General features: G+C 45.2%; 1 protein-coding gene and 1 long non-coding RNA gene across 15 annotated transcripts; one reads left to right on the forward strand and one right to left on the reverse strand.

Annotated features, from left to right (window-relative positions):
• The first annotated feature begins 2,633 nt into the window (after positions 1 to 2,633).
• LOC127779644 (uncharacterized) lies at positions 2,634 to 17,152 on the forward strand. 9 transcript variants are annotated; one of them, XR_008018709.1, is made up of 6 exons: positions 2,634 to 2,984; positions 5,610 to 5,720; positions 5,813 to 6,160; positions 6,486 to 6,627; positions 7,189 to 7,342; positions 8,064 to 17,152. It is a non-coding gene; the product is annotated as an uncharacterized LOC127779644 (long non-coding RNA). The 9 variants fall into 9 exon arrangements; XR_008018711.1 differs by having other exon boundaries at positions 10,214 to 17,152; XR_008018712.1 differs by having other exon boundaries at positions 16,024 to 17,152.
• Positions 17,153 to 18,501: 1,349 nt separating this feature from the next.
• LOC127760520 (transcription factor bHLH68-like) lies at positions 18,502 to 27,346 on the reverse strand. 6 transcript variants are annotated; one of them, XM_052284797.1, is made up of 9 exons: positions 26,716 to 27,346; positions 26,054 to 26,411; positions 25,448 to 25,525; positions 25,221 to 25,256; positions 25,041 to 25,106; positions 24,253 to 24,318; positions 23,088 to 23,147; positions 19,792 to 19,851; positions 18,502 to 19,107 (listed from the first exon to the last, which is right to left on the reverse strand). In XM_052284797.1, exons 1-9 carry the CDS (start codon positions 27,045 to 27,047, stop codon positions 18,910 to 18,912), a joined length of 1,254 nt encoding a protein of 417 aa, XP_052140757.1. In that variant the 5' UTR covers positions 27,048 to 27,346; the 3' UTR covers positions 18,502 to 18,909. The 6 variants fall into 6 exon arrangements, with proteins under 6 accessions (XP_052140757.1, XP_052140756.1, XP_052140759.1 ...); XM_052284796.1 differs by having other exon boundaries at positions 26,054 to 26,414; XM_052284801.1 differs by having other exon boundaries at positions 18,977 to 19,107; positions 19,792 to 19,873; positions 26,054 to 26,414.
• Positions 27,347 to 27,574: the final 228 nt, after the last annotated feature.

Consider the following 27,574-nt stretch of genomic DNA (forward strand, 5'->3'; position numbering starts at 1 on the left):
CCCGCATGCAAATTCATTTTTTCCAAGTGGGCCTCTTAAAAGACCCGCATATGAGAATAAGGGTATTTTCGCCTTGAAAACCAATAGAGAGTTGTCGGGTGTCATTAGTGGCCGGCCAGTCACCGGTTGGTTACTTTGGGGAGGTGTCACCGTATCTGGTGTCGTAGCCTCGACGGCACCAAACTAAACCAGCAGCTAATTAACACCTCACTCTTTCCTGTAGAAAGCTACCTTCGTCCCATAAAAAAAATCATTTTTCATTTTGAAAATGATGTCATACATTTTTTAATATAGTATTTGCAAAAATCCAGTAAAAATCGGATTTTGCCGTCATGTGTGTAAATCGAGATGTGGTTCAACGGCAAGGGATGACTCAGCGACTCAACATTAGCGAGGATGATGCAACGCATCTCAACTGTGGTGAGGACGACATGACACATCTTTGACTGTGCCAAGGACGACACATCCTGACTGGCCTCCATCTCCTCCAAGGCCTAGCTCACCTAGGCCTCCTCGATGGCTCTCTAGCGTCGGTGTCGTCCACGGCGGCGAAGTTGCAGAGGAAGAGAGGTGGCGGCGGGTGTGCATGGGCAGGCGGCCGAGGAGTGGAGCCGGGCGGAGGATGGTGAGCTTGATATCCCCGTTGTGGAATCTGGCCTCAACGAAGATGCGGCTGACGACGGGGTCATCGAGGACGACCATGAGGGAGTTGGAGACAGGGGCCTTTTGGCCTCGGCTCGTCGGCTCACGCGGCCTCCGGGTGATCTCTTCCTCCAATCCAACCGCCTATCCAGTTAGCGCACATGAGAGGATAGCCCGACTAGCGCTGCAGCCTGACCACCTTGCGCCGGCGCCTCCCCCTGCGCTTGGTGCCGCTGCCCGGCCGAGCTCCTCCTCCGCTCAGTCATGCCCCGCCACATCAGCATTGCCGTCAGCCGCCCGTCATCGATCTGCCCGGACGCCGCGCCTCCATGGTCGCGCCATGCCGTCAACTGCCCTGGCCGCCAGTGTCGCCTACGCTGACCTCGCCCCACCGCGCCTCCGAGGCTGCTGTGCCGTTCCCGGCGAAGTCGATGGGAAGGGGAAAACAAGGAAAGAGAAGGAGAAAACGAAGGAAAGAGAAGGGGCAATCCGAGCATTTAGAAAAATATCTCACCTCTTTTGATCCAGAAATAATAAAATAATACGACCGGTGTCTTATAGCCAATTACACGGTTTTTGTAGTGTCCATCAGCCGTGTCATGTTTTCGTGGTGTCTCCTAGAAAAAAAAAGGGCAAATCTAAGAGGGGGTATTTGGATATGGCAAATAATTATATTCCCCTGGAAATAAAGGGGTATACCGTTCCAACGGTAATATCTCCCTCTTTTTTGAGTAGTAAAAATCACGTCTCGTTCCAACGGTAATATCACGTAAAAGAAAGAGAATTCTCCCGTCTCGTTGTCTCCTCCGCTGCTTGTACCGTCGTGAAGACGAGTCGCGGCTGAACATAGGAGGGGCGGCGATCTTCATTTGCGGCAAGCATAGCAGGGGATGGGATAGGATCCTGCTGACCTGTGAGCATCCACATCTCTTTCTGATTCATCTCTCTCCTACCCCACCCCACGTGACCTGGAATTTGCTTGCGTTTGTTAACCCTAGTAGCTTCTCTAGTATTGTGAGACATAAATTTTAGACTATCATATCTAATATCCTGATACTTGGTCTTATACATATGAGTATCATATCGGATATCTAATAGTACCACGTCTGATACCCATGAGTATCAGATCTGATACCCAGTTACTAGGTTTGAATACCTAGGTAATGAGTATGATACCTATGAATAGCAGATGAGATAACGAGTTATCGGGTCTGATACCTATGAGTAACGGATCCGATACCTAGGTATCAAGCATGATATAGATTTGTTGCAGATCTGATATTTAGATACCGGGTCTTATACATATTAGTAGTGGATCTGATACCATATACATGACCCATGTAAACCTAAAGAGGTGTACGAGTAGTGTCGTATTGGAGTATTTCATAGCTATTTTTGTACCGTAGGAGAAAAGAGCAATGGCAGTAGTTAGTGTAGACCTGAGGGTCACCAATATGAACCGCACATAACACGTTTTGAGAGAGAGAAAAAATCCGGGCCTGTTTAGATCTCCTAGCAACATTTTACACCCTCTTGCATCGAATGTTTTGACACATGCATGGAGTATTAAATATAAACATCCGGGCCTGTTTAGATCTCCTAGCAACATTTTACACTCTCTCGCATCGAATGTTTGGATACATGCATGGAGTATTAAATATAAACGAAAAAAATAATTAATTACACAGATTGCATATAAATTGCGAGACAAATCTTTTAAGTCTAATTGCGCCATTATTTGATAATATAGTGTTACACTAAACATTTATTAATGACGAATTAATTAGGCTTAATAAATTCGTCTCGCCATTTACAGGCAGATTCTGTAATTAGTTTTTTTATCAATCCGCGTTTAATAATTTAAATTAGTGTCCGTATATCCGATGTGACCCGCCAAAACTTTACACCCCTCCTAAACAGCCCATAGTGAGTCCTAATGGATAGTGAGTCCTAACGGTAATATCTCCAACGGTAGTATCGCGTAAAAGAAAGAGAAATCTCCCGTCTCGTTGTCTCCTCCGCTGCTTGCGCCGCCGCCAAGACGAGTCGCGGCTGAGCATGGGAGGGGGCGGCGATCTCCATCCGGCGAGCAGAGCAGGGGAGAGGAGAGGATCCTGGTGAGGGGCTGCGATCTCCATCCGGCGATCTTCTCGGGCGCTCGCGCTTCCGGTCCCCCCAGGCGGCGATGGCGGCCGCGGCGGTTGGGGTCGCGAGCAGAGCACGCCGGAGTTCTGGCCCGAGGGGAGTGGCATTCTGCCGATGGACGAACGGCCTCCTCCACCCGCGCTTCGTCTTCCCCGAGGCCGCCGCGGTGGCGGGCTCTTGGGCTGGCTCCGCTCAAGGTACAATCCGCCGTGAACTCCCTAGGTTTTCTTTTTGGTGGCTCGGTTGCGGGATCTACCGCGCGTTTGGGATTCCGATGGGTGCGCGCGCGCGCGCTTCGCGTTCCGATCGATCGTTCATCAGATCAATGTGATGTGATGCCTGTCGCATGATTCGAGTTCTAGATAGTAGATTGATGCATTAATTCATTTGCGTACTACTCTGAAATTTGGGGATGTGAGTAGTAGGTTATCTGAACATCACGGGATGCTATCGGACCAAAGTAATTAGAGAATTTCCCTAGGGTGTTTGGGTGCTGGATTGGAGATGTTTAGAGTGGAGACTGGACAATCTACGTTGCAGGAGTTCTTCTGGTGCTACACACATTTTGCATCCACTTGTTTAAGCTTATGCTTTAGCAAATGTGCTGCTCTGCCCCGGCAAACACGTTGCATTAGGAAATGTGCTACTCTATAGTGAACTGCGGAATTAATTCCTCGCCATGTTTTTTCTTTGGGGATACAGACTGCATTGCATTGAGAAACGCCATTATGCCAATGAAAATTTCTCCATATGCTTCCTATACTGGTTCACATAGTGTTCAACACTGTAAGTTCCTGACAGCTGGAACTTACAGCATCCTCACTTCCTGTGCCCATGTTCTGAACCGTTCCATATGCATTTCCCACTTGATGTTATTTCAAATTGCTGTGTTCCACTTTTGGGCCATATATCTGGCAGTAATTCAAACAAATATAGTTTTGCCAGGAGTTCTAGCTAACGTCTCTTCCCGGTCCTTGAGATCACATCCGCTTGGTTTTGCATGTCCTATTGTTTGAAACTTGCTGCCTATTAGAACCTCCTTAGTTGTCTCAATACTTTTACTTTTATTACTGCCATATTAATTATCTTGTTGCTGAGTCCTGTTTTGATGATTATGCACAAAGTATTCAGTTGTTATGGTACCTAAATGAGTAGTTTGCTTGCTGGCGTATCACATGACGTAAACAATAATACTTCTCTTCATCAACTGTTGCAATCTTTTTAACATAGCAGTTGCTTTGCAAAAAATAATATGTAAGTTTTGCATGGCATATATATCTTCCTCTTCCAAAAAGGGTTCCATAAAACATTGCATGGTCAAAAGATGATATCTTAATGAAATTATACTGGCAAGCGAACCTATAATGAATACTTAATAATTATCACTTTATAAGCATGCTGAAAATAAATCAATATAAACCGAAGCTAGGAAGAACTGTTAATGTATAATCCATAGACCTGGAATAAGCTTGCTACTACATAGAGATTAAGAAATTAAGTCAATAAAAAGGGAAAAAAACTTGCTATTACATACAGATCAAGAAATTAAGTCAAAAAATGGAGAATAAAAGAATGGTACCTTCAGTGTGGCCAAATTGAAAGGTTGGATGTGATAGTATGCCAAGATTGTTAGGTTTACATAGAATCTTTCGTGAGAACCATTGCCATTGTAAGATCATCCACAAAGAATACCATCAATGCATATGTATTATCATCCTGTGTACAAAAATAGCGGGCAACAAATTAACCAATAAAAACCTGCTCATAGCATAAACAGCTAAACCTAAATAGGACCACATATATCATTCATGTTGAACTAATAATGAGCAGCAAACCAAGAACAGGGAGGATCAGTGGCTAGATCAAATAGGTACACTTGCATATAGTAGATGGAAATCATAGTACAACACAAAGGGAAAAATCGTTCATTGCTTTAAGTAGAACTGCATACCAAATAGGGTTTAGCCGAGTCGTCGCCATACGTTGGTATAGTCATGGCTTGTTATTGTTGTCCTAGTCGTGGCCGAGCCGCCGCTCTCAATCTCTCTTGTCGTCCCTGGCGTCCTAGCCATCACTCGGATCTGGCACTTAATGGAGTGGAGAGCGATTAGAAGAGGGCGAGGGCGAGGGCGAGGGCGAGGGAGGCGATGGTGGGGTGGAGATGGAAGAGGAGAAGATGGTGGCGGCGACTCGTGTCCCTCGCTTCCCTGTCACCAGATCCACCGGTGACTTATGCGACGGCCTCTCTCGGAGAGAGCGGCGGAGGCGCGGTGAAGATGGCTGGAGGAGGGTGAGGAGGCACGCGGGTGAGGATGGGTGGCGGCGCTAGTTGTGACGACGCGGGTGAGAGGAGGAGGACGGCTAGGGTTTTGGTGCGGTGTGGTGACATCTGCGCCGTTCATTCCCTATCTGACGAGCGCACGGTTTAGGAAGCCACAAAGGGACACGTGGGTTTGTCAAGTCGACGTTAGTGCGAGATCCAACGGACGACAGCAATGGGGCCTGGCACGTAATTAACAGAATTGCGGGGGCATTTTTTGCAAAAGTGATAGCTGACGTGGCATCCCTACTTCCAGCAATCCCACGGCATTTAGAGAGATTAATATATCCAGCGGTCCAAAACCAAATTGGTGTGTTGGCTGGTTAAGAGTGAGTGCAACTTCTATACAGTCGCATGTGCCTGTTAAATATAGTTGTTAGTGCTCTACTTGAAAAAGTTGCTGTTATTTGTTTAAATCTTATGCTTTAGCTGGAAAACAGTATAATCTCTAAAGCAGCATCGGCATTTTCGAAGAGCTTAACATTTGGTTGATTATATGCAGCTTGACGCATGTGCACATCCCTTCTTTGATGAGCTACGAGAGCCCAATGCACACCTGCCATGGCAAATGGTCGTCCATTCCCTCCTCTGTTCAACTTCAAGCATGAAGTAGGTAAACGAGAACATTTTCGAACAGTCGCTTTTTATGTTACATTTATATTTACCTGTCATGGATGCTTATCAGTGCTCATTTCTGCAATGCAGCTAGCTGGCGCCTCTCCAGAACTCGTCCACAGATTCATACCGTATCATATCAGACGGCAACATGGCCTCAACTTGCGCATGCTGGGAGTTAGAATGGCACCGTTTTGTTCGTTTATTTTTCCATGAGCTGGACATTGCAATCCTAGATGACTCCATTGTCTTGGACTTGGGACTCCATCTCAGATTGCACCATCCATGATTCTTCCATGATCTATCCATCCGTCCAGCCATTTCAGCAAGGACTCAGTACCAGAGAAGTACAATTATGTAAATTATCTAGCCATGGAGAAATGCGTGCTGCTGCTGCTGGTGTTAAGTACGTGACGGGGTATGCTGGTTGAGTAGTAGGTAAGGTTAAGGATAAATGTAGTTGGTGGAGACTGAGAGACATGTTAAGCTAGGGGAAGCTTTCTTTTTTTCTCCTTTCATTTTGGTTTCTTCCCATTTTGTGATCTTAGCATTGCCCTACAGTAGTGTAGCTGCTCCCTGTTTTGTTTGCTCTTTCATCATGTAAATGCCAATCCCAATCCCAATCGCAATGAACCCTCTTCCTTTACATCCTGGTCTACTCCCTGTGAGTCTTAGGTCTGTGAGTTTGTGCTGCTGGTTCTCCATTCAAGGTGCCTTGGGTGTGCGTTCTGATCGATTTGGCGTGACGTGTTTGTTTCCGCAGGGAAGGACTGCAAGGAGAAGCACCCTAACGTCAAGCAGGTATCTTGTGGCGCATTTGGGTTGCTCTGCTGCGTTAACTGCTACAATGTGTGTTCTGACTTGGTTGATTTGGTGGTGACAAGTGCAAGTCCATGTCTGATGCTGTGAGTTCCTCACTTCCTGTGCCCATGTTCTGAACCGTTCCATATGCATTTCTCACTTGATGTAATTTCAAATTTTGGGCCATATATCTGGTAGTTTTGGGCCATATATCTGGTAGTAATTCAAACAAATATAGTTTTACCTGGAGTTCTAGCTAACATCTCTTCCCGATCCTTGAGATCACATCCGTTTGGTTCTGCATGTCCTATTGTTTGAAACTTGCTGCCTATTAGAACCTCCTTAGTTGTCTCAATACTTTTACTTTTATTACTGCCATATTAATTATCTTGTTGCTGAGTCCTGTTTTGATGATTATGCACAAAGTATCCAGTTGTTCTGGTACCTAAATGAGTAGTTTGTTTGCTGGCGTATCACATGACTTAAACAATAATAATTCTCTTTTTGTAACTGCATTTCTTGGTTCAAGCTTATATCTCAGTTGACCATAGGCTATAGTGGAAAGTTCATAGATCAAATATGTTAAGGGTAATGGAATCTATTTGCTCTGCTGTGCATTTAATTGAAGCAGAGATTTATTAATCTGGTTGGCTATTTGATATCAGGTGAAAGCAAATATTTGAATGATATTATGTGAAACATACGACAGGTTTTGGCACTTGACAAATGCTTTGTTGACCCACGTTGTTTATTAAATCCCACACAAGTAATGAAGAGGGCATTATACCATTAACAGATGCTATTCCCAATATTCCAATCGTAAGTTTTATTTTATGTTGGTGAAAATCTAGTTTTCATTGTTTTCTCCATAAATGCCTTGCATGTGTAATTCTTGTACATATACTCCCTGAACTGTTATTAATATAGTATGGTTCATATGATTCTGTCCCGTGTTTGATTAAAAAATTTAGGATATCGCCTAAAAGATGCTATTTCTAATTTCATGTTAGAATGATGGCAGAGTAGAATGAATTGTACCTTTGTTTGTAAGTTAAAAACTTTGGGTTATTTATTCTTGTATTTGGTAATACAATGATGTCCTGTTGCCTTGCTTCTATAACGTGGCAATAATAGGTTGGGCTACTCAATGTCGCTAAGGGCTACTATGGCTCAGATTTACCTTTTAAAAAAATAATAGGAAAGCCCTGGTCAAAAAAAAAAAGGAAAGCACTAAACTAATTTTAATTTATCTTTGTAATGGATGATTTTTTGGGATTGTGTTTCTGTGTGTGTGGGGGAGGGGGGATGCGAATCCATATCTGTAGTTAGGGGCATGCGAATTTGGAAATTTCAATACACTGGGAAGGACAAATTTATTGCATTGTTCATGTATATGGTATTTCTCTCAAATACAAGAGTACATTGATGACATATATTCAGATGTTTGCAAATTTCTTTACTGTAAACTTCCGTTATCAGCTTATACCCAACAGAACCAGTTTATTACAAGGGTACCAAGATAAGTTTTTTTTTTTTCTAGAAAGGAAGACAAATGGAAAACCTGCTACAAGTACTAGTTTAGAAGCTTTAAAATACAAAGGGCAACAAACATTCTCCTCTCTTCTCGAAACTTCTTTTGGTATTCTAAACAATGAGTAACATCCCTTGATTATTTTTAATAACATTTCTCGATTTTGTAATCGATACATTTATATGGATTATACATGTCCAGTTTCTAACCTACAATTGTTTTTTGTTCGGAATTTGGTGTTAACTTTTGTGTGTTCGATGTTTTTGTTTGTGTTTTAAAGCTTTAATTCTGCATTTCAGATTGGATTGAGACTCTACTTTGGACCTTATTTCGTTTCTTGCATGGCATTTAATACTATTGGTTTCTTACTGTATGCTAATATTTGGACTTGACAGATTCAGTTCTATATGCCTAAATGCTTTTATTAAAGTTGATGTTTCTTTTTTTTAATCATCTGTTGCTTTGCACTTCAATCAATTTTCTAAAGCTTTAATTTGGTATTTCTAATTTATTATCCAAAAATTATGATTTGTTTTGCAATTCCTTGGTTTCATCCTTGATACTTTTTTTGGGATTCAGAAAATTCAGATTTGTTTTTTTTTAATTTGGTACTCCCAACTATAGAAATAGGATATTCTAGTTCACACGTGACTCTTTTAATTTGTAATCTGTTCCCTCCATAAAAACAGTGAATTGGTTTCTTCCCGGACACTTTTAAGTCGGTGTTTCCTTTTATCCATAAATACTTTCTTAAGATTTCGGACCTATTCTCTACTTGAACTCTTCCGCTTTAGCTTGGTACTTATGATTGGATTTTTAGAGATTGGTGTTCTTTTTTAAAAAAGAAGGCCTCTTAGTCTTATGTTTTTTTGGTTATGCTATTTTCAAAAAGAAAATATTTGCTTGTATTGGACCTTGTGGCTTTTTTTGTCCCTCGAGGTTTCATTTCCCGTCCTCGTTTAAACTTTATGTTTTTATTTGAATTTATATATCTTCGAACGTTCTTCTCTATTAATGGTTTTGATCTGCTATTTGGACTTTAAAACTTTAATCTGGTTCTTTAGATACCTGTTGTTTTTTCTTCCTTGAGTTTCAACTAGGTATTTTACCAAACTCTCCTTTTGGAACTTCCCTTTGGACATTAAAGCTTTATTTTTCTTCTGAAATCACATTTTCCGTAATTTTCTATGAAGTTATGCTTACTAGCTTGTGAAAAGAAAATATTTGTTTACATTTCAACCCTGTGGCTTTTTTTCCCTCGACGCTTCATTTTCCGTCGTCATTTAACTTTATGTTTTTAATTGGATTTCTTCTTCTGTATTAATGGTTTTGATCTGCTATTTGGACTTTAAAACATTAATTTGGTTCCTCACTTACCGGTTCCTTGAGTTTCAACTTGGTATTTTCTGTTTGATTTCTTCAATTACCAACTCTCTTTATAGAACTTCCCTTTGGACTTTAAAGCTTTATTTTGCTTTTGAAATATAATTTTATGTAATTTTCTATGAAGTTATGCTTACTAATTTGTGAAAAGAAAATATTTGCTCACATTTCAACCTTGTGGCTTGTTTGTCCCTCGACGCTTCGTTTTCCGTCCTCGTTTAAACTTTTTGTTTTTAGTTGGATTTATTTATCTTCGAATGTTTTTCTCTTTTAATGGTTTTGATCTGCTATATTGACTTCAAAAAAATTAATTTGGTTCCTTACTTTCCGGTTGTTTTTTCACCCTTGAGTTTCAACTTGTTTTTTTTTAGTTTGATTTCTTCAATTACAAACTCTCTTTTTGTAACTTCCTTTTGGACTTTAAAGCTTTATTTTATTTTTGAAATGCCAATTTCCGTAAGCTTGTTTGAACTTATGGTTACTAGGTTGTGAAAAGGAAATATTTGCTTACATTTCAGTCTTGCGGCTTTTTTTTTTTTTTGTCCCTCGACGCTTCATTTTCCATCCTCGTTTAATCTTTATGTTTTTAGTTGGATTTATTTATATTCGAACGTTTTACTCAATGGTTTTGATTTGTTATTTGGCCTTTAAAACTTTAATTTGGTTCCTCACTTACCGGTTGTTTTTTCACCCTTGAGTTTCAACTTGCTTTTTTCCAATTTGATTTATTCAAAAAAAATTACAAACTTTTCTCTTCGATTTCTTGATTTTGAAAGGTTCTTCATGCATCAATTCTTCAAATATCACTGCCCTGCTCGCCTCGGGCTCCGGGGCGAACTCGTCAAGGAAGGACGCCGACGACTTCACTTGGACGGTCTGGCCCGCATTCTCGGCCACGATGCAGCGGTGGTGGCTATGGCTTCGGCGACGCTGGGGAAGAAGGACGCCTCAAAGGTCTAGGACCACGCCCTCGCATCTAGTTTTTTTTCTTTCCCTTGGAGGGCCTATGTAGGTGGAGCGTAGCTCGGCAGTAGTATGTACTTAGGTTTATTTTAATGAAAAGCTCAGCTTTTGCCACTCTGTGCTCCCGGCCGTTCCGGCCCGTTCTGAACGCAGGTTCCAGCTTCCTTCTCCGCTCTAGCTCTCGCTCCGGAGGTCGGTCGGAGGGAATTGTTGCCGACGATCGTTGTTGTGATGGCCGTGACTCCGAACGCGGCCAGCCCTTCATTGCCTGCACCCAGAGTTGCTCAGCCTGGCATCCGGAGCGGAGCGAGCTCCTCCAACTCCTTCCACTAGGAGACCTCCGACGAGGACTCGGACTTCGATGCGGAGGGGTGGTCGCCTCTTCCCCTTGGCGAAGACGATTTAGACTTCAGCGTTTTTGACGCGCCGCAGCCGGGCTCCAGTATACGGTCCGCTGTGGAGGCGCTAGGGCTTGGTTACCATCCTTCTCACGGGATCCAACCCCGTCGACGCCCTACCAAGCGCTCCGCAGGTCGCGTCCGAGGTGAGAGTTCGCAGGTGCCTCCTCGGGAGGTTCATCGCGGATCCGGAGGCGGAGGCGGGGGCGTTCCCAACAAGATGGTCTACTGTCGCGGGATGCCCTTTTGGCTAGGTCTTCGCAAGCGACCTCGTTAGGACGCCCTTGTTTCTTTTTGTTGTATAGTCGGAATGTACGTTGTAAATGTTAGCCTACCTTACTAATGAAAAAAAAAATCCTTAAACCATCCTACTCCTTGCCGTACTCCGCTCCCCCCCCTTTTTTTGAGTAAAGCTGCGGAGATTTACTTTGCTCGGCGGAGCCAAAGCGGTCTCGACACGAGCTTGGCCACGGAGATTTACTTCGCTCGGCGAGGGCTGGAGAGGTCTCGACGATGGTGTGCCACGGACATTCACTTCGCTCGGCCGGATCCGGAGCGGTCTCAACAATGGCATTTTTTTTAAGTAAAGCTACGGAGATTTAATTCGCTCGGCCGGAGCCAGAGCGGTCTCGACGCGAGCTTGGCCACGGAGATTTACTTCGCTCGGTGAGGGCCGGAGCAGTCTCGACGATGGCGTGCCACGGAGATTCACTTTGCTCGACCGGAGCCAGAGCGGTCTCAACGATGGCATTTTTTTTTGTTTTGTTTTTTTAGTAAAGCTGCGGAGATTTACTTCGCTTGGCCGGAGCCATAGTGGTCTTGACGCGAGCTTGGCCACGGAGATTTACTTCGCTCGGCGAGGGCCAGAGCGGTCTCGACGATGACGTGCCACGGAGATTTACTTCGCTCGACCGGAGCCGGAGCGGTCTCAACGATGGCTTTTTAAGCGGGGGGCCTAGCTACGCCCACAAGGGGGCAACACGTCGTCTAATAGGGGCCATGCGACAAGACCCCGGAGAGCTTGCCGCGCGGTAACTTCCCGTTTCCAACTAAGTGAATAAACACGTGGCTTTCTGAACACGGAGCATAATATTTTTCATTAGCACAAAAGTCATGACATCACAACTGGCCTCGGGCCGGAGGCCAACATTCATAAGGCTAAACTCTCTTAGATGCAATACCATTTGAGGAGGTATGCATTCCATGAGCACGGGAAAGGGGTCCCATCGAGCTCCGTCAGGTGACAAGCTCCGCATGTGCCAGTTCCTGCCACCAGGAAGGGGCTTTCCCATTTGCTGTAGCTTGCTGGGGCTCAGGGCGCCCCTTAGGACGGCCTCGCTCAGACTAAATGCTCGTGGGGCCACTTTCTTGTTATACCATAGCTGCGTCGCTACGATGTATTTTCGTAGTTTCTTGGCTGCAGCCATCCTCATCTCCTCGACGTGGTCCACCGAGACCTCGCGCTCGCCAGCGTGCTCCGGAAGGACGACTCGCAGTGATTGACCCTTGATCTCCGCGGGGGTCATGGCCTCGTCTCCGAAAAGGAGCTTGAACGGGGTAAAGCCGGTGGCCCTGGTCACCGAGGTGCAGTGGCCCCACAGTACGGCAGGGAGTTCATCCGCCCATGTACCACGCGAAGCGTCGACCAGACGCTTGTTGAGGGAGGAGAGAATGTTGCCATTCGCCCGCTCCACCGCTTCGTTACTCTACGGATGACAAACGGAGGCGAAACACAGCTCTGTACCCATGCCTTCGCAGAAGTTCTTGAAGCTATCGAAGTCAAACTGACGCCCATTGTCCATCGTTAGGTGCCTGGGCACCTCGAACCGGCACATGATGTTGCGCCAAACGAAGCTTTGTATTGTCCTTGCGGTTATGGATGCTAGGGCCTCCGCCTCTACCCACTTGGAGAAGTACAAGTACTCAACTGCTACCAAGGCGAAGCGCATGTTCCCTGGGGCCTGAGGCAGCAGCCCAACGATGTCTATGCCCCACCGTGCGAAGGGCCACATGGGCGGAATCGGTGTCAGCCTAGTGGGGGGCATGTGCGAAGCTCGCCTCATCCACTGGCACCCCTGGCAATGGCGTACCAAGTGCTCCGCGTCAGCCGCTATCGTGGGCCAGTACAGCCCCTACCGGAGCGTCTTGGCTGCCAAGGTTCGCAGAGCGAGCTGCGTCCCGCAGTGCCCGTCGTGCACTTCTTTGAGGAGCTCCGCCCCTTGGCTTTGGCTGACGCACCGCAAGACGGGTGCACAAACTCCTATCGTAAAAGGCCCCCTCGACCAGCACGTAGCCCCTTGCGCGCTGGCGAAAGCGCTGATGCTCCGTTGCAGAAGAAGGCTCGGCGCGACCCGTCAAGATGTCTGTTATCTGCAGCCGCTAATCGGGCTCCGTGTCGATCACTGCGTCGGATGCGGCCGGGGAGCGCAATACCTCATAGAGTACGTGCGAAGGCAACAGCGTACTACCGGCGGCCGCCTTTGCCAGGGCATCGTCGTCCGCTATCGTGGCCCGGGGGACTCCGGACACTGTGATGCCCCGAAAGCGCGCCTCGGCCTTGCGAAATGCTTCCAGGTACTTGGCGAGCTCTGGGCTGCGAGCTTGATATGACTTGTCGATATGCCTGGCGACAACCTGCGAGTCTGTGTGGATCACGAGGCACTGGGCGCCCATTGCCCGTGCTTTGCGAAGGGCCAGCATAATGGCCTCGTACTTGGCGGTGTTATTGGTGGTCGGGAATTCCAACCGAGCTGCGAATGACGTGGACCAGCCAGTAGGCGAAGTGATAGCCGACCGAGATATGAAGGAGATGGCGAAAGACGCACCGAAAGCGTTGCATGCTCCGTCGGTTCGGGCTATCCAGACCTCCTCCACAGGAGGCTCCGGCTGATCGGAGCAAGGCCTGGTCCGTTCCACGATGAAATCCGCCAGGATCTGTGACTTGATAGCCGACCGAGATACGAAGGAGATGGTGAAAGACGCCAACTCGACGGCCCATTTGCCGATTCGGCCTGTGGCCTCTCTGTTCCGGAGCATATCGCCCAACGGATAAGAGGTCAGCACCATGATGTCGTGGGCCAGGAAGTAGTGCCGGAGCTTCCGGGAGGCCATGACCAGCAAGTATGCCATTTTTTCCGGCTCTGTGTACCGTGTTTTAGGGCCCGCCAAGGCCTCCGAAACGTAGTACACGGGCGTTGCAGCGGCTTCGGCCCGGAGTCGTCTTCCAGCACCAGGACCGCCGACACCGCGGCGAGCGAAGCAGCCAGGTACAATAGCAGCCATTGGCCCGAGGGAGGAGTCGCTAGTGCCGTCAACTTGGATAGGTGTTCTTTAAGGCCCTCGAAAGCTTGCTGACACTCAGGCGTCCATCGGAAGGGCGACGCACCTCGGAGCACAACAAAGAAGGGGTGGCAGTTCTCCGCGGATTTGGCCAGGAAACGCGAGAGGGAGGCCAGGCGTCCCGTAAGGCACTGCACTTCTTTGGGAGTTTGAGGGGAGCCCATGTCAGTGATGGCCTTGATTTTTCTCTGGATTGGCCTCTATCCTCCTCTTAGAGACGAGGTAGCCCAGGAGCTTTCCCTTGTCGTGCCGAAGGTACACTTCTCGGGGTTCAACTTGATGCCCGCTCTCCGCAAGCTATCGAACGTCTCTCGGAGGTTTGCGACGTGGTTCGAAGCCAGCTTGCTCTTGATCACAACGTCGCCAATGTACGCTTCGACGTTGCGGCCCAACTGGGCCTTTAGCGCGGAGTGGATCAGCTGGGCATTTCGAAGGCCAAAGGGCATCCGGATGTAACGGTACACCCCGTCAGGAGTGACGAAACTGGTCTTGGCCTTATCCTCCGGAGCCAGGCAGATCTAATGGTAGCCGGAGTAAGCATCCAGGAAGCTCAAGAGCTCACAGCCTGCCGTGGAATCGACCAGCTAGTCGATGCGACGCAGCAATAAGGGGTCCCGGGGGCATGCCTTGTTTAGGGCGGTGAAGTCGATGCACATCCACCACTTGCCGTTGGCCTTGTTGACGAGCACTGGGTTTAAGAGCCACTCGGAGAACTGGACCTCACGAATGACCCTAGCCTCGAGCAATTTCTTCACTTCTTCGCGGGCTGCCTAGGCCCGCTCGGCAGACATCTTCTGGAGCCCCTGGCGCACCGGCCGGGCCCCCGGGTGGACGTCTAGGCGATGCTCCGTAATGCATCTGTTGACGCCCTTAAGGTCCGAAGCGGACTAGGCGAAGACGTCTAGGTTCTCTCGAAGGACAGCCACGATGGCCACCTCCACGTCGCTTGCCAACCCGTCTCCGAGCCGGAAGGCCCGCTTCGAGTGGGCTGGGTCAGGGTGCAACCCGTGCGTCCCCTCGTCTGCCTCTGGCTTGACGAAGCGGACAGTACACTCCGGGTCGGCACCGTCCACCTCATGCACGTGCCTGGCCTCGGCCTACGGCTCGTGCCCGTACGCGATTTTCCTAGCCCCGAGCTGATCGCCCCTTACTGTGATCACGCCGGCAAGGCCGGGCATCTTCGTGCACAAATAATTCTAGTGGATGGCTGCCCCAAACTTGTTTAGGGAGCCCCTTCCCATTATTGCGTTGTAAGCATATGGAAGGTCGACGACATCGAAGGTGACCTGCTTCGTCCGGGCGCTCCGGCCTATACCGAAGGAGACCGGGAGAGTTATCAGCCCGAGCGCTTCCACCGTATCCTCGCTGAAGCCCCTCAAGGGCCAACGAACCTTGCTTAGCTGGCATCGAGGAATCCTCATTTGGTCGAAGGGAGTTATGAACAAGATGTCCGCTGAGCTGCCTCCGTCCACGAGAATTCGGTGGACGTCGGCCTCCGCGATACGGGCCGTAATGATGGCCATGGCCGTCTTCCGGGGAGGAGACCGGAGCCGCCGCGCAGGCCGGCGGAGCAACCGAGCTTACTAGAGCTAGGTTCAGCACGTCGCCCGCATAGTCGCGGCGTTGACGCTTTGATTCATGCACGGCGGAGCTCCCTCCGGATGTATTCACAATTGTCCGGGATGAAAACTATTATTTCAATTCATATTTGCTCGGGATGGGAACTACTATTGTCTTTAACTTGTGTTTGAAGTTGAAATGTGATTCTTTTCAAAGGAAGTTTTTTGTTCAGGTTTTATTGCACATGATGTGTATACGTGTTTTATAGTTCCATGTTGTACTTGTTGAGTATTTCCGTACTCACTCTTGTGTTTATTTGATTTTAGGTACACATTGAGATTGGCATGCATGGGGGGAGTAGCACCCTTGGATTACATACTTTATTGCACAACCAAAATTTGGTTTTAGATTATGATCTTGCTTAGTATAAGTTTTGCGTAAACTCGTAAAGATCAATTAAAGTTCTGGTTCGTATTTTTATGTGGGATTTATGGAACTAGGATGGCTTGGAATGGGCGAATAATTTCGTTATTGATTTATCTTATAACTGTCTGTCGTGGATGTCCGTATTTATAGGGGAGACTGCAGAAATTTCTAATAATTTTGGGAGTTAATGGTTTTGAGTGTATTTTGGTGTGGCACTCTTGGTATATGGTTACCTGAGGTGTTACATTATGTTTTAAATGGATAGGATGCCACGTCCTCATTCTAGATGGAACGAACACGTTATCTCACGGGTGAATTAATCCATTCATCGATAATGTGGTTTTGTGAAACTAAACTACCAAAATATATGTACTTAAGTGCCAAGTGTCAAAATGTGTGTGGTTTTCTACAACTTGAACCATAAAACATGTAGTTTTGTGAAATTTACTCTTTTTTTTAAATAAGGTAGATGATTAAAGTTGGACATGGAAATTCATAGCTACACTTAAAACCAGATGAAGGGAGTAAGTAATCGATGAAAATTTAGTTCCTTGGGCCAGCCCTTGGGATTTTCACTAGCTGGCTGACAGCCATCTGGGCCATACACGTAGCCCAACAAAGGCCCATGGACAGCTGCATTAATGCCTTGGAATAAGTTCACTTTAGGTCCCTTAACTTGTCAACGAATCCGATTTCCGTCCCTCTACCAGAAAACCAGACACAGCGGCTCCCTCAACTATCAAAATCGGTATAGATTAGGTCCCTCGGCGGTTTTGAGGGCGGTTTTGGCTGATGTGGCGCTTACGTGGCTAATTTGATTAGGTCTGTCCCACGTGGCATTGATGTGGCGCTTACGTGGCAATTATATATAGGAAAAATAATAAAAACCGTGGGCCCACATGTAGCTACATAAAAATAATAATAAAAAAGTGGGGCCCATATGTCAGCTACACAACAAATAAATATGGTGGGGCCCACATGGGCCCCACGTCAGTCAGTAGCAATTTATTTCTCCTTTCTCACCCTTCTTCTCCCCTATCTTCGTGTGGGTGGTAGAGCAGCGGGGTCGAGTGGGGGGTGGCGGCGGGCGAACGACGGTGTGAAGCCGACGGGGCAGAGTGGGCAGCGGCGGTGGACGCGAGGGCGGAGTGGTTGCGCCCGAAGCCGATGGGGGCGGCGGAGCCAAGCGGAGGGCGCCAGCCTCGTCGTCGGTGGGGAGTGGCGCCGAGTTCCTGCCCATGTGCGGCTCCAACTCGGCCGAGGCCCCCGCGCCGCAGGAGCAAAGGCGGAGCTCGAGCTTACCATCCCGTCGATAGGCAGGTGGGAGGCGGTTGCCGAGGAGGGGGTCGCGGTAGGTGGCGGCCGATGAGGAAGACGGAGGTGAGGAAGAGGGGAGGGGAGCTGGCGAGCTCGAGCTCACCATCCCGCCAGCCATCTTCCACTCCGATGTTGCCTGCTTGCTCCCCACCATCGGCTCACGGTGGCGTCTTTCCCAGGAGCGAGGTCCGCCGAACAAAGGGCACCAGGCAGCAGGCCTCCAGGCTCCCAATGGCGACGGGCGGCCAGCCTCCAGATCTTGGCACCAAGCGGCGGCGGCATCTTCCAGGTCGGCGCGCTTTGTCCCTTTTCCCCGCCGGCCATTGCTCGTCGTGTCGCCCTTCCGGCCGCCGTGACATGGATCCCAACATTGGGGAGGAGGAGGAGGAGACGGGGTGGCCGCTGCCGTGCCGCCGCATTTGGGGTGGTGGTGGTAGGCGCGGCGGCGGGCGTGGGATGGTGTGCGCTGCGGCGGGGGCGATGGCGGCGAGGAAGCCGTAGATGTTGGAGGTGCCGAGGGAGACGGCGCGCCCGCCGTTGAGGTCAATGGTGTCGAGGAAGCCGAGGGAGAGGGATGAAGGGAGGAGTGAGGCTGACATGTGGGACCCACGTGGGCCCTACCATTTTTAAATTATTTTCTGTGTGAACTAACTTGCGGGCCCCATGGGTTTTATTATTTTTTCGGATCGAATTGCCACATCAGCGCCACGTGAGTGCCATGTCAGTTGAAGACCGAGTCAAATTAGCCATATAAGCGCCACATCAGCCAAAACCGCCCTCAAAAACGCCGAGGGACCTAATTTGTACCAGTTTTGATAGTTGAGGGACCCGTTGTGTCTGGTTTTCCGGTTGAGGGACGAAAATCGGATTCGTTGACAAGTTAAGGGACCTCCGATGAACTTATTCCTAATGCCTTTCTCCGTTTCCAGTCATTCTTGGGCCTCAAGCCTTTTTGGGCTGAAACTATACAGTTCCCTGCGAGAAGGGCGAAGCCCCCATCTACTCAGTGCCATCCTGTTTCTGAAGAATGTATAGTTTCCACTAAAAAAAACAGCAATAAATAGCACCACCTTAATCGCTCAAATTATTTCGAGAATGTAATCCCAAAAACAATTTGAACAGCAAGGAAATGTATATTATATACGTAGCAAAGTGTGTGCAATAGTACATATTTATGAGCATATATATACTTTGCATAGCATCAAGAGCAATCAGCCTTAATCATGACAGATTGACTGCTCCTGATGGTATGTATATTTCGATAATCGATCGACAGCTAATTAATTAAGCCCTATAAACGCCATAAGGAGAAAATAATCATCGTTTAAAATCACACGAAACCAAACAAAACCAAAATAATAGTACGTGCGTGGATGCATTAATTTGGCCAAAACTTCACCACCGATGCGTCGTCGTCGTCGTCTGTGCATATGATCGAAGATGAACGTGTAGCAGTAGGCCCGGCCGGCCTACCGCAGGTTCATGCCGGCGAGGGGCGGCGCGCCGCCGCCGCCGCCGCCGGCGGCGGCGGCCCAGAAGTCGGAGCCGACGACGACGTCGTCGGCGGCCAGGTGGGGCATGCACGAGACCGGGACCAGGCACAGCCCTCTGCTCCTCAGGTCGTCGTCCTTCTTCGCCTGTTGCTTCTTTCCATCCTTTTCTGCATCCTGTATATTAATTTACACGTATATATGAATATATATATATATATATAATTCATGCATGCCAAATTAATTAATTGATTCAGATCTGTATATATATTAATTTGCTTATCGCTGTACCTTATATGTATGTATATATACTTGGTAGTAAATTAGTTAATTACATAAATGGATTAATTAATTTGACGCTAATTAAGTACTCCCTCCATTCCATAATATAAGACACAAATATTTTTTTCAAATGTTCCATAATATAAGGCGCCCATGCATGCATGTAATTAATTAGCACATCTTCTTTATTAAATTATTATTATTATTTAAATCCTTCACTCTTAAGTTCTCTAATTCTATTGGGTGCATGCATTATATTTATTATGGTGATATAAATTAGGAGGTGATAATTATTTCTTGGTCTTTAAGTTAAGGGTGGTTGTGTTTTATATTTTGGAATTGAGGGAGTAATAAGCTGCTTTAATTTATTCAGGCCTGCATGAATTATCAGCTGGGGCATTGATGTGTTGACTACTGCTACAGTTTAGCAACTGAAAAGCATGCATGCCAGAAACACATAAACTGAAAACAAGATATGGTATGGTCGCATTGCATCATATCGGTTCAACTCTAATAAAATTTAGCAAGATTTTATATGCATGCACAGCACATATATCAGATACTACAGTAGTATGCTACCTGGCCAGCTGGGAACTCCGGGAAGAGGCCATCAGTGCTCCTTTCTCCTGCCATTATTCCCTGCATATTTGCACACACACAGCTGCTAGCAATGAGATCGAAATTGATCAGCTGAAGCATGGAGAGAGAGAGAGAGAGAGACAGAACATACAGGCGTGCAAAAAGCTTCAGCTGAAATTAATCATCTAGAGCTACCCGACGTGCATATATCATTGAATCACATGTGCTACCTAGCTAGAGCTAGATCGATGGAGATATATATATGTGTGTGTAGTTAGCCCCTCCATATCACGGTCCATACCTGGAACCTGTCCCTACCTAGTTATAATTTCAAGTTCAGTATACTGATTGCAGGCTCTGTAAATAATTTATGGTACCAGTACAAAGTTAACGGAAAAGAGTTGTTAATTTATGAGAGTGAATTAACTGGCGAGATTTCCTGTTAACTGTTACTTCCTTCGTTTCACAATGTAAGTTATTCTAGCATTTCCCACATTCATATATTGATGTTAATGAATCAAAACATTTATATATGTCTAGATTCATTAACGTTAATATGAATGTGGGAAATGCTAGAATGACTTACATTGTGAAACGGAGGGAGTATATGACCTAATGTGTATGTAGATTAATTTTAGTACCTCACACGAGATAAAGGGCTAGCTAATGGTTATTAGATTCTACAGAAAACATTGTGAAATTAAATGGGGACTAACACATATACAGTACATTATATTAAATCTTATAGGCCTTACACACAATATAAAAACCATTCCCGTACGTGTAGGGATCTGGACCACCGTCGGCATACTCAGTTATTGTTTGCTTTTACGCGGAATTAAATTAATGATGAATATATTTTATGTATTTCTGTGGTATGTTTCTAAAAATTAAAGCACGCATTTGGAAGACCGCTAGCATATGTGTGCGTGTTATGTGTATTGTGTACAGTAGATCGATCAATATAATTGTCCAATATGTGTAACGAGTAAAAAAGGTGCATATATTAGATTATTACACTACAAGAAAAATACTTTGTAGAGACATTTTTCTAGTACTGTAGAGGCACTTTTCAAATGCCTTTACAACAATATAGAGGCATTTTAAAAAATGTCTAATAAGTGTCTTGTAGTGAATTGTCTCTGTAAACGAAGGGACATTTATAAAATGTCTATAAGATGGTAGAGGCATTTTCTAGAGACATTAAATTGTACCACAAACATATAAAGCCAATCCAAAAATGAGAATAAAATAGTTTTCTTTCTTTTGTCAAGCCTTGAACTCACGACCTCCTGGTTAAATCATTTTTATCTTAAATGCACTAACCAACTCAACTCCATATCATTACTTTTATGTTAGTTCCTTTAGTTACTTATATTTAGTCCTTTAGTACACATTATCATTCTAAAAAGTGTCTCTACATAGTTTAAAATGTCTCAACAAAATGCCTTTACATATTAGACGCATTTTATAGTACCGAAAAAATGCCTCTACAAGATAAAATCTAACAAACTGAGCTAAAAATGTCTCTAGAGTAAAAGTTTTCTAGACAATTTGTAAAGTGCCTTTATAAAGTGTCTCTACACTATAAAACTTCTGATCTTAGAAGCAATTTGCAAAACGCCTCTACAAAAGTTCCTCTATACCAGGTTTTTGTTGTAGTGTTATCTGTGAGAATATATAAAAGCATACGTGGGCGTCGTGCTAGCTAGCTAGTACGTGTATTCCTTTCAGGTTTCGACAAAGGCTGTGTTTAGATCCAAAGTTTGGATCCAAACTTCAGTCATTTTCCATCACATCAACCTGTCATACACACATAGCTTTTCAGTTACATCATCTCCAATTTTAACTAGAATCTAAACTTTGAGCTGAACTAAACACAGCCAAAACACACTAATTATTCCTTCTGTTTCTTGGGTAGTACTGATGAGTACATATATTGTAATATTGATATATATCCTCCTAGCTATATATTGCATGTAATTTCTCCTTTCTCATAGATAATTGTATATACTGTATAATTATCATATACTAGTACTGCTTATATCCTTTCTTTTTCTTTTGAGTCACAAAGGGATTCCTTTCAAAAAGAGTGAAAACAAATGGTACGTGTTAACGTGTATGTATAGTTCTTGTAGAGGACACCAGAAAGCTTTATTTACTTTTGCTACTCATATATACCATGCATACCTCCTTTGCAAAAGCTTCTCCATATATACATGCTAATTAACCTATCGTATGTCTACAACAAGCCAAAGTCGAAACTTCAATTATTTCTAGGGAAAATTGGTTCCACGCCACCGAAAGTTCTCCAATTTTACTTTGTACCACTGGAAGTTGCCGGTGCACTTTAATACCACCCAAATTTTGCTCCATTAGCTTTTATACCACAACCGTGTACCTACTGTTAGATATTGTTTTTCCTTTTTAATTTTTTGCTAGAATATGAAGGTATATGACCATATTGCCCCTGCTCTACACATCTAAGCCCTGCATCTCGTTTTTAGTCGTGGATAGTCAGGCGTTGCTGTGCGCCTGTGCGCTGGAGAAGCACGGGCGAGCGCGCGGCGGCGCGTGGGAGGAGCTCGGCGGCAAGTGGCGGCAGGAGCTCGGGCAGCGGCGAGCGACGATGAGCAGCACCGATGGGAGGCCCGCAACTGCACGGCTTCGGCGCACGCGACGGCCTAGAACGACGAGCGGCTGCACGGCTTCAGCGACCACCCGGCCAGGGAGGACCAGTTGCTCCGGCGAGAGGCGAAAATCTGCACGGCGGCGGCCATGGACGACGAGCGGCTGCACGGCTTCGGCGGCCAGGGAGGACCAGCGACTCCGGCAGGAGGCGCGTAGCTACAGGCGCACGCTGTGGCCAGGACGATGAGCGGCTTCGGCGCAAGCACAGCTTCGTGCTCCGGTTGCATCATGCGCGGCGGCGGACATACATACAGGCCAACGCCATGTATGGATTGGTTGCGCTTGAGGCTTGACCTTGTTGACCAGAAACAAGGGCATTTTAGATATGCTTAACGGGAGAAACTCTGACTTACACGGAAATGGTATGAAAGCTAACGGAGCAAATTTTGGGTGGTATTAAAGTGCACTGGCAACTTTCAGTGGTACAAAGTAAAACTGGACAACTTTCGGTGGCGTGGAACCAATTTTCCCTTATTTCTAAGGCACATAACCTTTAGTTGCACGTGCCCAACTAAGCTTCTTAATTAACTGCAAGTACACTTTCACGTACCTAAGTATTGTGCGTCTATATATATTATACTTGCATCACTGAGAGAGAGACTTACAGTTTGCTGTTGCATGGGGTTCGCAGAGCAGCATTGCCCCAAGTATGGGTAGCTGAGAGCCTACAAATTAGACAACGAGTACTAGTCATGTACTTGCTTATATATGTCGTAATGTCACAAATTTATGGAGATGCATTTGCCACTGAAATAATAACGATGAAGGATGTTTGGTTCCAACACCAAGATCGATTTTGTGTTCAATTCTTAACACGTACAATCATACTTTTATTATTATTATTATTCGACATCAAGTTTCTCCTCCTTAATTTAAGAGAGAGAGAGAGAGAGGAGATGCCAATGCATGCAATCAACAAGAGGGAATCTACAGTATTACTGAATTACTGATTTTTTTTAGAACTACTGAATTACTGATGTATCTGAATTACTAGCTATAGAACAAGACATCACACATGTTGCATGTACTACTGAAGGGTACATGCATCTGTGCAACTTGCTGCTGTGGCTTCAGCCTGATGCGCAGGCTGCAGCTGCTACGATGACCCAGCCATGCCATGCATATGCAAACGAGCTTTAACAGCGTGCTCTTACACCCAGCCCCACACATGCAGTACCCTTCAATATAAGTCCTCTTTTTTAGGGGGGTTCACCTATTTACATAATAATTTCTGTCACATGTATACGTGTAAGCCCCACATCCTGCTGCTAACCTCACATTTGGTAATTATATATATATATATATATATATATATATATATATATATATATATATATATATATATATATATATATATATATATATATATATATATATATATATATATATATATATATATATATATATATATATATCTCCAAATATGCTTGCATTGCTTCAGAAGTTAATTAATTGCACAAACTAATGATTCAAAGAGACAAATCAAAACTGAAACAGAAAGTTTTGAGCTTTCCTTTTTGATCAAGACAGAGAAAACATGCATATGCATTAATTAGTGGATAGCTTGGTACTGCGATATATAATCATTCATACTTGATATAATCAATTATCAGAAATTATTAACATATGCATATATAGCTTTATAGATCAGAGACAGACACACACATGCACTCTGAAGTTAATTAGAACTCTCTCTATGTATATATATGGATGGAAATGATAGAAATGGAGTGGCTAATTGATTAGCCAGGGTGAGAGAAGGGGTTGGACCTCAATTTGACCCAGGAGGAATCTAATGTAACCAATGGTCTCTTGCAGTACGGATGCAGTGTCAGTCTGCAAAAGAAGGAACACGTATACATGTCAGAGACTTGCTTTACTTTCACTCACACGACTCCTATAAAGTGAAAGAAGCTGCTGCATGCAGCTCAAAAGCGAGGAGATGGGCAGAAACTACACTATGCTACTCCAGTAGTACATTTGTTAATTTGTACTACGTGTTACGGTGTTAGCAGTACATTTGTGTCATTGTGTGTGTGTTAACAGCAGTTGCAAAAAGGAAAAGGCCAGAGTTCAAAGCCTATACATGCACAAGAGATTCAGATGTACAAACAACCATGCGTAAGAATATTTTTGACATGTTGTGCATGAACTAGAACTACCTAGGTACTAGAATATATGCATGCACATGCAAAGTATAAAATCTACTGGTAGTAGATATATTTGGGGCTAGCTAGGCTAGCCTCTTTGTGTGCAGTTTACAAATATAATGCAGTGCACTACTACATCCATTTAAAAATAATTGTAATTCTAATTTATTTAGCATATATTAAGGTTTAAGATGAAAGACTATGGTACTTCTCATTAAATGATGTATAGGTAAGAGTGAGAGGTAGTTGAGGATAAAATAGGAATAGATCTGAATAAGAAATGATATGGAACAATTAGTAATGTACAGTGACAATTATTTTAAGACAAATTTGAATATAATTATATTGTGGGACACAGGTAGTATTATATTAACTAGTGATGTGTGGTTAATTAAGTTGCTGTAGTACCTTGCCAAATGGGGAAACTATCTGGTGAAGAGCTGTTATTCTGTCCCCAAGCCTCTCCTTCCTGACCTGAAATAAAATGTTTGGTATAGAAGAGATACAAATTATGTATTGTAATGCATGCAATGTAGCAAGCTACGATCTTCAATTCCATTGATGTATTTGTTCTGCGAGGACACGTACACTTTCTAAATGTAAACGTGACCACATACACAAGACCTACGACAAAATTAAATCCATCAGAAACCAGAGAATCTTAAAGTGTTAATGTTAATTTCCCTTACATCTTTTGTTTTACAGGCTAGATTGTATATACGAGACAGATTCCAAAATGCGGTTAGCTAGGCACAAGATGAACATATACTCCAAAGATGATAAAGTGAGATATGAAAAGGAGTGCGTGAAGAAACCTTTAGGGTAGATTGCGCTGAAGAAGAGGCTTGAACCCTAGCCTTCTTAAGAGCTGAACCTGTCTCTGTGCTGTTACACTGCAGCAGCAGAGAAACAACAAATTAAACAAGCCAATGCAAAAGCAAGAACCATCATGAGGCCATTCCATCCTTGTCCCAAGATGAGCAACTATATATAGCTAGCTAATAAGGTCGAAAATATATATAGCTTAGCTAGCTCAGTACACACTGACTTTATGGATGTAAAAATAAATAACTTTGCCCGTGTGGCATGATGCAATTAAAGTGTATCCATCTCTCTACAACCTTAGCAAGGGATCATCATGAAAGCAAGATCCCAAATGAAAAGTTTGAAACATGGGATCAGGTTTGGCACATGTACATGCATAAGCAGCAAACAAAAAGTGGTTTTTTTTCCCTAAGGGACATGGAAAATGTAGTAGCTTTTCACCAAAGGAGGGAAATTATAGCAAAGCTCAATTGAGTCATTCTGCACAATTACCAAGGAGATCACATCTGTGAGAATGTAGAAAGAAAGAAGAAATTTCCATACAAATTTACAAAATGAATTTTCACAGTACAGTCTTGATTAGTTTTTTTTCTCACCTCCGACGAGTTATCTGACTGGCCTGCATGGTGTTTCCTCGTCAACTCCGGCTCCGCCGCCGGCGCCACCGCCGCGGTGTTGGAGAACTCCATCATGCTGCTGCCGAGGCCGCTGGTGGTGACGCATGACCTAGGAGAGGATGCCGCCGCCTGCAGGAGCATCTGGCTCAGCTGCGACTTGCAGCTGCTGGCCTCCGGCGATGCCTGCAGGATCTCATCGCCGGCGCCGCCGCCATGTCCATAGAAATCATAAGCAGCAGCTGATGCCTCGTGAGGCATAGAGGCCTCATCATCTAGCCCTTTGGACAGGAGAGCTGTGGCCACACTGTATTTCTCGTGATCTCCAACTAATCCACCACTGCTTATGATTTGTAGTTTCCCAAGGCAAGTAGGAGTACATGTATACACACATATGCAGGAAGAAACAATTAGTGTCAAGTTAGTGCCATGCATGTGTGAGATGTACATGTGATTAATTGCTGATTAGCAAAGCACCCAAAAGCGGAATAAAAGCAGCAGACAACTGCTTTAACTACTTTCCTCGCCTGAAGTAATTAACCTACAATTACTTTAACAATCAAATTAGCTAGTGCACCTACAATTTCATGACTAGACCACAGAGAATTAATTCAGAGATGCATGGAGAGAGGGTAATTAATTACAGAAGCAGTTGTCTCCATGACTGATCTGGCATGCCGCTGATGATCTCCTGCTGCTGCACATCGCCATGGAAGCTCCCAAGAGGATGAAGACCAGTGCTGAGATTCACCTCAGGAATGTTCAGACATGGCGATGAATTAGAAGATGCATGAAGCAGCAGCTGCTGGGGGAGGAAGAGCATGGAGGCTGGAGACGAAGCTGCATCTTGCTCCTCAGAACAAGGCAGCTGCCTCAAGCTGCCCATGATGCTGCTGCTGCTGCTGTTGCCCGTGCCAACCCACACCATCTGCTGCACCAAGGAGGAGCTCTTCAACTCCCCTCCACTACTCAGCATGCTAGCTTGATTGAGATGAGCACAGAATAATTGCAAGGGGAGAAAAGAATTTTTCTTGCAATTGCAACAGATATATATATCAAGGTGATATATCTCGTTGTGTTGTTGTTGTTGCAAATTTCCTGTGCAAATCTCAGGTCAATCTTTAAGGTCTCTCATGGCCTTTTTTTAGAGCTTTCTTTCATAGCTCCTTTATCTTTCTAGAGATGGGTCTAGTGAGAGAGAGAAAGAGAGAGAGAGAAACAAGAGAGAGAGAGAGAGAGAGAGAGAAACAAGAGAGAGAGATTGGAGGGGAAATGGGCATGGCATGTTTGGAGAGGAATCTGGGCTTTTGTTTTGTTTGTTTTATCTTCCTTTTGCTTCACTCCTTTCATTTCTGAACTTTCCCCTGCAATTCTTCTCCTGCTTTTGTGATGTCCATTTTTTTTTCCAAGCCTCCTCTCTCTCTCTCTCTACTTTTGCTTTATCAACAGAAATCGGGAAAGCTATGTGCGACACACAATTTCTGGGCAAAAGGGAGCAGTTTA

This window comes from Oryza glaberrima, chromosome 1 (assembly GCF_000147395.1).
Source record: "Oryza glaberrima chromosome 1, OglaRS2, whole genome shotgun sequence".
Classification (NCBI taxonomy): domain Eukaryota; kingdom Viridiplantae; phylum Streptophyta; class Magnoliopsida; order Poales; family Poaceae; genus Oryza; species Oryza glaberrima.

Excerpts from the sequence above, each read along its gene's own strand:
- LOC127760520 (XM_052284796.1), bottom strand. The coding sequence starts at position 27,047 with ATGCTGAGTAGTGGAGGGGAGTTGAAGAGCTCCTCCTTGGTGCAGCAG. Across the intron at positions 26,415-26,715 it reads TCATGGAGACAACTGCTTCT|CAGTGGTGGATTAGTTGGAG; the intron begins GTAATTAATTAC and ends ACAAATCATAAG. Across the intron at positions 25,107-25,220 it reads CACGTTTACATTTAGAAAGT|GTCAGGAAGGAGAGGCTTGG; the intron begins GTACGTGTCCTC and ends ATTTTATTTCAG.